Source organism: Typopeltis vanoorti, chromosome 5 (assembly GCF_054136105.1).
Source record: "Typopeltis vanoorti isolate ZY-2024b chromosome 5, IOZ_Tvanoo_1.0, whole genome shotgun sequence".
Classification (NCBI taxonomy): Eukaryota; Metazoa; Arthropoda; class Arachnida; order Uropygi; family Thelyphonidae; genus Typopeltis; species Typopeltis vanoorti.
Window position 1 is genome coordinate 68508152 of NC_143553.1, and position 14015 is coordinate 68522166.

Consider the following 14015-nt stretch of genomic DNA (forward strand, 5'->3'; position numbering starts at 1 on the left):
ATTCCTTTCCCTGATGTTAATTTCTTCAGGAAGATTTGAACAGACTTTTGACTTGGACAAAGGAGTGCGATTGTAGTTTTAATATTAGTAAGTGCAAGGTGTTGCATTTTGGAGTGCAGAAATATTAGGCTGTGTACTATATTGACAGTGCTGTACTGCAGGAAGTGGATGAGATTCAAGATTTGTGAGAGCAGACTGAAATTTAGAAGGCATATTGCAAGTGTTGCAAAGACTGCACATTATAGTGCCACTGTGACAATAAGTACTCTAACATGGAAGGATAATGAGGTGATTATGCCACTGCATAAAAGCTCTGGTCAGATCACACTTAGACTACTGTGCTCAAATTTGGTCAACTGGTTTTCAATGTGATGTAGAAACATTGGGGAAGGTTCAGAAATGAGCAATGAACACAATATCAGGACTTTGGGATGCTAGTTAAGGAGAGAGAGAGATTGAGAGAATGTGGATTGCAGAGTTTGGTGGATAGGAGGAAAAAGAGGTGATGTGATAGAGACGTTTAAATTAGTGAGAGGATTTTATTGGATTAAGCCAGATGGGATTATAAAAAGAGTAGAAGGTGAGCAGGGAAAAACCAGAGGCCATCCCTGGAAGTTATGTATGAGTGTGGTGAAAAGGATGTGAGGAGTAGATTTTTTACATGGAGAATTGTCAGTCGCATTACTAGAATTAAAGATTTTAAGATTCAGTATGATAAATATATTGTCATTTGAATGACCCCCCCCCATGATGAGCTGCCAACTCCATGGAGGGTATAATAATAAAAGCAATCAGATTACTAAAACACAAGCAAGCTCAAAAATTCATAACGACTCTCACATGTAACATCACTTTCATCTGCTCAATGCTGTATATGATCTCTCACTAATTTCCCCCAAATCTTAACTACTTATGAAATACATAGTTTGACACTTTCCATTCCACTACTGCACTTATGCAATGGCACTATCTCACCCTCCTTCCCATAGCGAAACTCTCAGTGAAAAGCCAAGTCCATGAAACTGGTAGTTAATTCACGTATCCTCTTAAAATATGGCAAAATCACATCCAGTCCCATTGCCTTGACATCCCGAGGACTCAGTTTTTGAAAGTCTTCTCTTGTACTTCTAAACCTCGAACCCTTCCTATCTCTTTAGTATTAAAATCTACTTCAGCAGGATGAAATACCCCAATAAAGTGTTCAGAAAATAACTTCAACTCTGCATTAGGTGCTACTCCCATTTTGTTTAAAAATGTCATTCTTCCCCAATCATTCTTCATTCTACTGACCACATAATGAAAGAATTCCTTAGGATTTTATTTGATCTCAGGGCCATTCATTCTCTTCTCATAATCACGTTTTGCCATCTTTATGATACTAGTCACTCTACTGGCCTGAGTCATGTTCTTCCTGTCTGCTCTGGCCTTCCTTCTTTTCTAGAACCTCTTTTTAACCTGAATTTCCCACTGGATATTGTTTGTCATTCACTTTACATGAAATTCTCTTTTTCACTCAAAGTATAACTAATCATTGCTGCTAATAAATATTTCTTCACTAGTTCCCATATGCTAGCTCAACCTTTCTAATTCTTCCATCCATGGAACTTCCCCAAGATGATTTCTGAGATTATTATAATCACCTGCCTAATAATTCCCCATAAATTCATTTCTCTTTGCTTCTCCTGCATGTCTTTTCATCCTCCAAGTCAAACCCACATGGTGACTCTCTCTCCAACTTAGGACAGGATGCCACCTTAGGTGTAATCAGATCCTCTGATGCTATGACCAAATCCAAAACTCTTGAACCATGTGTTCCACTATATGTTGCCTAAGACATCTGTACCTCAAGAATTCCAGAAATTCCATTCCCATCCTACTTTTCATTCCATTCCCTCATGCAGTTTTCCTCTTCCCAATTTCTACTGCTAATGTTAGAATCTCCCATAATGATCATTCTTTTCACACTCTCCATGCTCACCTGTGATCTAAATATCTCCTGCTCTTCACCCTCCAAATATCCTGTATTGCTCATATCACATCAGATCATATACTCACAAAACCATTAGTGACATTGTCCTCCACTCTGAGAGGATACAACTCATCACTCGCAATACTCTATCATCACATTTACCTTTCTTATCCTGCTGAAAAATGCTATAACCAGGTAGTAGTGTCCAGCGCCTATGTGCAAAACTTTAGTTGGTGCCCCTATCCTCTCCCCCCTCCAATAAAAAATCACTTTAAAAAAACGTTTTTTTTAAATATTTCCTCCTCTTTAGCGCCTTTACTATCCTGGCGCCTGTGTACGTTGCACAGATTGCACATATGGCTGGCGCGCCCCTGGCTATAACTCTGCTATTTCTATTCTTGTCAGTATATCATCTTCTGTCCACCGCATGTCACTGATCTAAATAATATTTGGAGAAGCTGAGGCTTGATATCAGTGCTGCCAATTCATCTCCTTTATTCTGGATACTCCTTGGCATTAGTATAAAGAAACATCAATGCATTATCAGTGTTGTTTTTATTTGTGACTTCTGGTTACTATATAAATTCACCTAGATGATAATGACAATGTAAGAAAAATAGCAGTGAAACATTACAGTATAACTAATTTCTGTGCTAATTATCATCCAGGTTTTATTAACAGAGCTTGGATACCATTGAATTAGGTTATCTATTAGAGCTTGCTATGTAACTTGCTAAATAAGTTTAGAAAATGGTTGTTTTCATGACTTATTTTTCTCAATCATGTCAATAAACTCCAAGACATGTGAAGGTAGCCAGAGAGACTAAGAGTAAATGAATTAACTTTATTTTTAGAGAAAAGGATTAAATTTTATAGAAATCAAAATAATTTTTTTATTGCAGTATTAACCTTTCCTTGGTTTTCCAGTTCAAGAACACAGAATTCTAATAATTCATTCTGGTCTCTTGCAACAACAAGGTCCTTTTGTAACTGTTGAATCTGGAAAATAAAGAAATAAAATAAAATAAGATGTGAAATAATATTATACAATATGGGCTATCAGTTAACTATCAATATTAGCATACATCCTATATGTTTTTGTTTAAATGATTGGTTGGTTTGATTGGTTTATAGTTTATTTGGCACAAAAACTACAAAGGTCATACTGTGCCATACCAAGGTTACTGTAAAATTCGATGCAGCACAAATTTTTCCATTTTTTATTTTTGCATTGACTTTTACATGGGTCACATCCAAAATTCACAAAAATTGACTTGTAAATTTATATGTAAATAACACTAAAAGCCCATGTATAAAAACCTAGAGGAATTAGCATGATAAATTTTGTAAATAGAAGATATATGAATATGTTAAGTTCAAGGGCAATGCTGTAGAAATCGGAAATATATTGTAATTGTCTATGTAAGTAATACCAAAAGCCCGTGTAATAAAACCCAAAGGAATTAACATACTAAATTGCATAAACAGAAGATATCTTAAAATGTTAAGTTCAAGGGCAATGCCTTTGAAATCAGAAATATATTTTATGTTAGAGTTTAGTATAGAGTGAAAAGAAAACCTATTGTATCCTAAGCCAGTCCGATACCACCTTCAAGGTCAATGGTAAAAGAGGACAGTATACATCAGATGCGGTTCCGCTATTCTGTAAAAAGGATTAAGTGTGTATTTAGGAGAACTAGATATCTGCATTAAACAAAGGGGCCAAGACAGATTGCACGGGAATGTTTGGGGATCTCAAACCTTCGTCCAGGGTCCTGTGAAAAACCAAATATAAGGATCTTAGAAAAGGGGATCATTATCGACACCAGGAGAATTGACGCCAGGAGATAAAAAGGAGAGGATGAGTCGATCCATGGATTTCGTCGAATGCGGATGAGATCGTGGAGGGAAGCCACTGGAGCCAAAAACTTAGAGGGAATTAGCAGTGCAGGACCAGAATGCATAAGGCCTTGATCGTCTGACCCATGCCCAAGTATCTATAATGCCGGGAAATCGTGCTCCAGGCCCTGCGAGTCATTCCAGAGGAGACAATGGTGTCCATGAAACCTCTTAAATGATAGCCCAAGACCTGATACGAAAAGGAAGCCAGAGAATCTGTAAAGGAAATGTGAACAAGAATACTGATAAAGAAGTCATGTGAATTTATTTTTTTTATGCAATTTTGTCCTTGTCATGAAAGACTGTTTTAAAGGGACTGATAAAATTATAGAATTACCATATATACTATAATGAGAATGGTTTGCATAAAGAGAGTTTATATAAAGTGGAGGCTGGAATTTATAGTATAGTTAACAAGGCATGATAATTCCTCTATTGTAAATGGGCTAATAGATTTGTCTTTAAATTACTTAATGATTTGTATTGTGTTGCAATGCTTACTTAAGTAACAATGCTTACTTAATTGTTCTAAAGGAAGTTTTTCCTCTAAAGTGTTAAAATTAGAGTGAAGTAAGACATAGCATTTCATTAGTGTGTATAATTGTTTCAGTATAAATAAACATGTTTGTTTTACTTACAAAGAGTGCAGCCTGATCTTTTACGCAAGGCACTGTTCCCAAATAAATGCGATCCTGTGAACGGGGAGTTTAAAAATAGCTACAAATTAAAGTTAAGTGTTAGCCACAACTGTGAAATAATATTGAGAAGGGCCTTAGGATAGGAAACAAACTTTACTGGAGGTATTGATAATTCTTATACCTCAAGGAGACCTTTAGTGGCATAGTCATTAATAAAAAATAAATTTCTAGAAATCTCCGGTATAAGTAAAGAATACTGACGGTAGAGCAGAGAGAATAAAGTTAATAACATATATGAAAGGATTAGATAAAGATAAAGTGAGGATAGAATAAGGTTAATGAAGAGTAGAGATATAGAAGAAATAGAAAATTAAAAATAGAAGTAAAGTAAATTAAAAATAGAAGGAAAGTAATAGTAAAAATAAATATAGAGTTTACAATAACGCATTAGACATAGATTTTGCAAACAGGCGCAATAGCCACAGTTTACATTACAACTATACATAAGCAGTTAAAGAAAATTGTAAATAATATGCCTGTACAAAAATTAGGTTCCACAAAGCAGCATCTACATAGAACTGCTGCAGAGGGCAGAGCAACACACAAGGTTAAAGGTTACAGTAGTACAAAAACTGTCAACAATACAAGTTAAATAAACAAAATGCGTGTACAAGACACCAAGCCAAGGAATGCAGTATCTACATATAGTTAAAATTATAGGTTTTTACAGCCATACATAAATAGGCAAAAAGGAATTACTATACAACATGCATGCATGCATAAAATAAAATTTGGCAATCTACATATAAACAAAATTACAAGAAGGTTATACAAATATACAAGGTGACTTAAAGCAATACATAATTTGTCAAAAATAGTGAATATGTATGCACAAAAGTTAAGCTGGGAAATGAAGTATCTACATACAAACAAAATTACTGCAGCATTTAAGGCAGTACATAATTAGACAACACAAGTTAATAAACAAAATTCATGTACAACGCCAAGCCAAGGAATACAGTATCTACGTAGAGGAATTAAAGAGGAATTATTATACAATATGTATGCATAAAAACGAAGTTTAGCTGTGCAGTATTTACATATTAACAAAATTACAACAAGGTAATACAAAACTACAGAAATACATATTAGTCAAAAATTATATTAATGAATAATATATACATTAGTACTCAACTCCTGCACATACACATCACAAAACATTATATATTTTGTAATATATACATACAAAAGTTAAGTGAAGCAATACAGTATTTACATATAAACAAGATTATAGTCAAATGCGTTTGTATAAATTAATTCTTTGTAAAAAATTAAAAACATCACACAATGTGCCTGAGTCTGTCAGCATCTGCATGAGTGTATATGGTCTGGCCAGGTAGGCAAAAATTTCATTCCTCTCTCGTGCAAAGTGCTGGCACTCTACCAGTATATGAAAAATAGTGAGATATGTATTGCATTTTTCACACACATGGGAAATTTCACACAGCTCTCAGTAAATAAGAATGTGTAAGATGACTGTGACCTATGCGGAGCCTAGTGAGAACAACTTCCTCTCTTCTCTTTATTCATTGTTGACTAGAATGCCAATGCTTAATTTCAGGTTTAATGTCATATAATTTGTCTGTTAATGCTTCCTGCCATGATGACTGCCACTGAGCAATTAGCTTTGATCATATAAACTGTCTGTAGTCTGTATTAGGTACTGTGAAACAGTATGTGGAGAAAGTTTGAGCTGATTTAGCAGCTGCATCTGCAGCCTCATTTCCCTTAATTCCAATGTGGCTGGGAATCCAGCACAACTGAACATCAAAATTAAGGATTTTCATTTTTTGAAACAGGTGTAACACTTCATAAAGTACTCGCTGTGGATTATACATAGGAGAGGAGATAGCCTGCAAAGAGCTCAATGAGTCTGTATAAATTATACACTTTTGGTAGCGGTTTTCTTTTATATGAACAAGTGCAGGCTGAATGGCATGTAATTCTGCTGTATAATTACTGCAATCAGGTGGGATATGGTTGGAGATAATAATGTCAGGAAACACAACACAGCAAACAGAGGTATTAGTTCTTGAACCATCAGTATAGATAGGCAAGAAATCAGAGTGTGCTGCTCTGTGTGCATTAAACAATTGTAGGTAGACAGATGATGGAATATGATATTTCTGTAGCTGACAAAGTGAGAGGTTGCAGGATGGTGTGAAAATCTGCCATGGAGGGATGCTGTTATGTTTAGTGTAGGCAATGTTGTCAACATTTATACCAAGAGCTTGTATAGTCTCTTTAACACGCATACTAAAAGGACATATGGCAGTTTGAAGTGTGTGGTATTGAGCTTCCCAGTGCAGAGAAAAGAGACCAGTCCATGTAGGATGATCTGGGAGAGAGAGACTTTATCTTTAGGGCATAATTAATAGACAACTGTTTCCGTCGAAGTGATAGAGCTGCTTCATTTGCTTCAACATAGAGACTCTGAGTGGGTGATGTGTGAAAGGCACCAGTAGCTATCCGTATACCCTGATGATGGATGGAATCCAACCATCGCAGGTTACTCTGTGTTGCAGAACCATAGACTTGAGACCCATAATCCAGCTTTGAATGTATAAGTGCACGATAAAGATGGAGCAATGAAGCTCGATCAGCACTCCACTCAGTAGAGGATAGAGTGTGAAGAAGGTTCAACATTCTCTTGCACTTTTCTTAGTAAGTTTATGTAAGTTTACTGTCAAAGATCAGTCCCAAGAACTTGGCTTCTGTAGCTACCGGAATAATAGTGCATCCCATTCTTAATTGAGGATCTGGGTGAAGAGTGCATTTTCGACAGAAGTACACACAGATACTTTTTTCTGCTGAAAACCTAAACCCATTATTAACAGCCCACAGAGAGACATGATCAATTGTTTGCTGACGTTGTCTTTCAATTACCCTCATGTTACATGAGTGACAGTAAGTTGTGAAGTCATCAACATATAGAGCATTGTCTACAGTGGGAGGAAGATGTTTGGTGATTGAGTTAATTTTAACAGCAAAAAGTGTCACACGTAAGACAGAGCCTTGGGGAACACCCTGTTCTTGGATATGATCGAAATAGCATATTTCCCACTCTGACTTGGAAAATTTGTCTGGAAAGAAAGTTTTTAATAAATATAGGAAGGTGCCCTTTAAGACCGAGGTTATAGAGGTCTTTTAATATGCCATATCTCCAGGCTGTGTCATAAGCTTTTTTCCATGTCAAAGAAAATGAAACAAGATGTTCTTGCTTCAGAAATGCATCATTTATATAAGTTTCTAAACTAACCAAATGGTCTAAAGTTGAGCGATGTCTTGAAACCCACATTGTGTATTGGAGAGAAGACTGTTGTTTTCTAAATACCAGAGAATTCCGACATTACCCACCATTTTCTCTAGTATCTTACAAAGACAGCTGGTCAGAGCAATGGGTCGATAATTATTGACTTGTGTTGGATCTTTTCCTGGTTTTAGGATAGCAATGACAATTGACTTATGCCAAGAATTTGGAAACTCTTCCTCTGCAAGTATTCTATTGTATAGTAAGAGAAAGAGATCCATAGAAGATGATGGTAGATGTTTTATCATTTCATAATGGATGTCATCAGGCCCTAGGGTGAGATAGTAGGAGAGCTTTTTAGTTCCTCCTTAACAAATGGCTGATCGTATGGCTCAAGAACATTGGTAGAAAAATTTAGCCTTTGTTTCTCTTGCTATTCTTTCAGAATTAAAAATTCACGAGGATATGAAGCTGTTGCTGAGATTCTGGCAAAATTTTCTCCCAGAGTGTCTCCAATGGCTTTGGGATCAGCAATAACACTTCCATTATGGTCTAAGGTAGAAAAACAATGTGTTCTATAATCTGCCTTTCATATTTTGGATTTTATCCCATGTAATTTTTGGACTGGTCATTTAATTAATTGATGTAGTAAATTGGATCTACGATTGTTTTTGACTTTGACGCCTCACATAGTGTGCTTTGGCTTGAGCACGCTTGAAAGCTATAAGGTTTGATGTGGTGGGATATCTACGAAATATATCCCATGCTCTGTGTTGATCTTTTTTGGCTGTCTGACATTCTGACTTCCACCAAGGCTTTTGAATAGAGTGGAAACCGAGATGATGTTTTTGGATGGAGGCTGTTGTTGCCTGGACAATGCACTTTGTTATATATTTTACCGCTTCACTGATAGGCATTTGACTGATGGCATCAGCATTAAATTTTGCAAGATGAGAGAAAGTGTTAGAATCAGCCTGGTCCATTTTCCATATAGATATCTGTGTGGGTGAACATGGTTCCTGTGAAGACGTGCAGAGAACAGGAAAGTGATCACTTCCATATATGTTCTCTTCAACATCCCACGTGAGCAGTGGAAGAATGGAAGGGGAGCAGACTGTAACATCGATTGCAGAATATGAGCTGGTAGGCATATGGAAGAAAGTATTGAGTTTATTATTTAAAAGGAGAGGTTATTATTATCCAGAATTCTTTCAATAATTCGACCTCATCTATTAGTATTGGTACTACCCCATAGAGTATTGTGGCCATTAAAGTCACCCATCAAAAGTATTGGTTCAGGCAGTTTGCGAGATAAGGTTATTAAGAACAATTTTATGTAACTCAACACTTGGTATTAAATAAATTGAACATACTGTAATAAGGAATCCCACGGAGAAGCAAATCACTACTGCTTCCAGAGAAGTATTAAGTTGGACCTGATGGAAAGGAATTTGACTGCCCACTAAGATAGCTACTCCTCCATGAGCAGGGCCACCTCCAGTTCTATCCTTGCGTACAACAGTGAAATTCCTAAAGGTAGGGTCCTCATTGGGTCTTAAGTACATTTCCTGTAGACAGGAACAGAAAGGTTTGTGTTTCACCAACAAAATCTTGATATCATCAATATTCTGGCAAAATCTATGACAGTTCCATTGTACAAATTTTCCTATTGTTTTGGTTTTATAGACTTGTCTGGTTTTCAGCAGGTTTGAGGGCTTACCTTTGTCATATTTATATTTATCAATTGTTTTGGAGAGGTATGGATGGCCAATGTCCATCTCTTCCTCTGGTAGAGTATTCAATATGTCTGATGTGTTAGGGTCAGTTGGTAAGTTTAGTTTACTTTCTCTGGGTACTGAAGTATCCATTTTTTCTGTGGGAGTATCTGGTGGTTTATCTTTAAGTGATATCTTTGCCATAATTTTTTTGACAAGTGAGTTTTCATTGAGTGGGATCATTTTTGGAGTTATCTCTGGAGTAAGGCCATAGGTCATGTGATTGATGTGCTCAACAGAGAAGTACTTGTGATCATAAGGTGCAGGTATGGTGAAATTATCAGATGGTGGAACAGACATACAAGTTTGAGTTGCTACTGTCACTTTCTTAATTGTTACCTTCTCAGCATAAGAGAATCTCAGCAGGTGTGATAGCAGCTAGCATTCTTTTTGCATCCTGGTATGTTATGTTTTGCTCCGTTTTCATTCTTTGTATTTCTTTTTCATCTTTCCATTTCTGACATGCACGAGAGTAAGCTGGACGATCTCCTTGACAGTTGACATGTTTAGATTTTTTTGCACAGCAAGATTTGTTATCATGCTCTTTAGTACCACATTGAGCACAGGTAGTAGAACCACGACAGATAGTTTGGGCATGCCCATATCTCTGGCATTTAAAGCATCTCAGTGGATTAGGGATGTACATTCTAACAGGACAGCTGAGATACCCTTCTTTTACAGATGTTGGAAGCTTAGGTGTATCAAAAGTAAGGATGATGTTCTTGGTTGGAATTAGGCAACCATCCCTAGTATCAGGATGTTCCTCACACCTGTCACTCCTTGATCTTTAAGTTCTAAACATATCTCCTCATCAGGAACATCAAGGGGATAGTATTCTGATATCACTCCTCTACAGGAATGAAGTGTTTAATGAGGTGTTACTGTAATTTCTATTCCACCCATTGTTTTTGCTCTCAATAGTCTCTTGGAATGTTGCTGACAATGTTTCCACAAGAACATCACCAGAATGCAATTTCTTAACAGTTTTGGGACGTCCTGCCAGTCCTTCTAAACCATTTTGAATAAAGAAGGGTAACATATTCCCTATTGGTTTTTTACCTGTAGCATGAATGATTAAAAATGTTGGTACATTTATGTTAGCATCATATATCTTTTGTTTCTTACTTCTGTTTCCATATGCTGTATCTACGGTATCAGTACTTGGTTGGGACTTTGTTAGGGCCCCTGAAACATTTGAGGATCAAGGATTCGTGCTCAAGAAGTTTTTGGTTCGACGCCAGAGCTCCCCACCCACCATGGAGTCACACATGGACGCCCACTGCCTGGAAAGCAATGACTGCACTCAGGAGTTGAACGCCAGGGCTACCCCTGACATTATACCGGCACTACAGCAAGCCTAGGATCCTGACCCCAGACCATGGGGTGAGAGACTTACTGCAACACTGTTGACCCTTGCAGGCAAGCCCACTAGCCGATTGATCCTGGCTAGGCCATCCAGGACTGCCTATCTTGCCAAAGCAGGGGCCAAAGTAGCACGACTAACAAGATCCCCCCCCCCCCTTTCCGGATGTCCATGGGTCGCACCGCACAGCAAACATGGCAGCAGGGCATTGGATCTCAGTGATGGTGGTCTGGAAAAACAGATAATGAAAAAGATTCAGGAGAAGTAGAGTGAAGAATACGGGAAGCAAAAAAAAAAAAAGAGGAAGAATGAAAAGGGCCAGTACCATCACTGGGAGGTCCCCTCCACCACAAACAGGTGTCCCACATGGAGGGGTTGTTCGAGAAAAAAATAGACATCCACGTATAATAAACAAACCTAACTTAATTACGAGTCAAATGGATATTAGATTAGATCCAACATTTCAAAGCCGAATGTAGAAACTATGACAATTTCGTAAGGTAAGTTGACCAGAGAGAGAACTTATGGGAATACATTCCCAGGCATTCACAAATTGCCTTAGTATGGACCATATAGAAAACATAGGTGCCAGCCAAATGTCTATATATTCACCTTTTATTGGTCTATTTTGATAAGGTTTTCCCTGACCTGACAGCTGTTTCAAACTGGTTGGTTCTCCGTGATATCTGGTAGAAACCTTAGAGAGCAAAACTCTCGTTCAGTACTAAGGAACTTAAAATATCAGAAAGATGTATTTTTCATAAGTGAACTCTTGGTCAGTGCATAAAAGTAATTACTAAAATAAAGAGCCAAAAGGCTTCAGTTCAGCGATGTAAAATGTAAAGTTCATTTCGCTATGATGCCTACAACAATCCTGTAGGGCATAATTTTCACAAGCATACAACAGCAATTAGTGAGAACTTTGGACCATTCTTCCTATAAGCATGTAATGATGTCCTGGACTGTTATGGGGTGGATGTTTCCGGTTTAGATCAGGGCTCTGTGGAGGTCAGTCAAGTGTGGTGATGTTCACGTTCACAAACCACAGTTACAGCAGATGCCTCATGACAAGGTGTTATCTTGCTGGAAGAGAGAATTTGTCAGTTCTCTTCCACAAAGAAGGAAGCATTGCATTGTCCAGAATGTTCAGATACCTCTTTGAGTTCAATGCTCGTGGCACTACAAACAAAGGTCTGGGGGAGCCAAACCAGAAAACAGTACCATACTGCCACCTCTGAATTTCATAGTTGGAGGTTATGCACTCTGGCAAGAGACTGTCACTGTGCATCTGCCACACCCACACAGTCCATCTGCTCAGTAGAGGATATAGTGTGATTCGTTGCTCCATAACACAGCTTTCCAAGCTTCCACATCCCGCTGTACATACTCTTTGCACCACTGAAGATGATGCTGCATGTTGGTTCGGGTAACGTGGGGGCTTGCATATTGGGTCCAATGAACCTTGGTTCTGAATGATTTTGTGCAGATTTGTGTTCCAATTGATGCTCAGGATGTTGTTGTTGGTTGCTCACTGAGGGTAGCATTTTGCAGTCTGCTCACTATACTTCCATCTCAGTATTGTATCATTGATTGATAGGCCTGTAACATGCCACCCTATCACAACACCTGTTTCAAACTCCGTCAGTTGCCTTCTCACAGCCATTTCACCCAGACACAGTTACAGACTTGGGAGCATCATATTCCTCCAATTTATACCGGCTACAAACAGGTTATTCATTATATGGCACAATACACCTTGCTTTTTGGGGGGGGGGGGTTTGTTCTTTCAAGCAGTGTAAACAAAGTTTACACTGCTTGAAAGAAGTCACTAATCTATCATCCAATCCAACCAACTCACTAATCTATCATCCAATCCCATCTGCTTCAATTCAGTTACCAACTTGTGGTGAGGCAATTATCAAAACTCTTCACAAAATCCAAGTATACCACTGTGCATGCATCTCCCTTGCCAATACATTTGTCATTTTGTTATAGTACATAATTTGATAAAACATGACCTCCCTTTGCTGACAAGCACAAAGAATACCACTGTTATCAACCAAACCTCTCTAATACCTTAACTACAGTTCCAAGTATACAGATAGGCCTATAATTTGTTGCCTTAGCCATATCACCACCTTTATGAAGTGGAACAATTTTGGATTCCTTCCATTCCTTTGGGAATTATGCTGTTGCAAGACTTGTTAAACAGGTAGGCCAACGTTGATGCTAACTCTCAGGAACATTCCCTTAGCTCTTGTGCACACAACATTAAGTCTTCTCTCATTCATGAGGACAGAGAGGAATTGTATGAAAGAGACCGCTTGCATTTGAATGAAGAAGGACATCTGTACAGATTGCTGTTCTGAACGAGTCAGTGTGTCAATGCAGGGAAACCAGAATGCACAAGGGGGATGGTAGCAGGGGTGGCCTCTGGTAGGAAAGGGTACCTGGGAGAAGGGGGGAAAGGTATCAGGTAACGCTGAGCCCAGTGGAGTCTAGAGGGGATAATGTTGGATATAGAAATAGTGGAATTTTTATGCTTTATACTAATGCCAGGCGTATCCGGAATAAAGGAGAGGGATTGGTGGTGCTGATAGCATCAGCCTTGCCAAAGATTATTGGGATCTCTGAGACGTGGTTGACATAGGATGATATAATAACAGGAATTGAAGTGGCAGGGTACAGCATTTTTTGGCAGGATAGGAAAGGAAAACATGGTGGTGGAGTACTGCTTATGATAAGTACTGACTTATGTCCTCTAAGAGTGGACGCTTTGGAAGGCAGTGACACTAATGGTTTTGAAAGCATATGGTGTGAGGTAGAAGTGGCCAAGACAGGATATTTAGTGGGGTGTTGCTATGAACCAGGGAGCACAGAGGGTGGGGAGCAGAAGATGTTTAGGCAGTTGAGCTTGGCAAGTGCAAGAAGAATGATTGTTATTAGAGATTTTAACTACAGCAGTATAAGCTGGGAAGAGGAAAATGCATGTAGTAATAAGGGGATGGAATTTATAGAATTCTTGAGGGACAAATGTCTTAGGCAACATGTCATAGAGGGA

At 38.1% G+C, this 14015-nt stretch overlaps 1 protein-coding gene across 2 annotated transcripts in view; it reads right to left on the reverse strand.

Moving 5' to 3' along the window:
- LOC150106497 (uncharacterized) overlaps window positions 1-14015 on the reverse strand; it is a 553742-nt gene that overhangs the window by 278492 nt on the left and 261235 nt on the right. For both annotated transcript variants that reach the window (XM_090393159.1, XM_090393158.1), the window contains exon 7: window positions 2879-2968. In XM_090393159.1, coding sequence (XP_090249285.1) covers window positions 2879-2968 — 90 coding nt within the window. The remainder of the gene's footprint in view (window positions 1-2878; window positions 2969-14015) is intronic.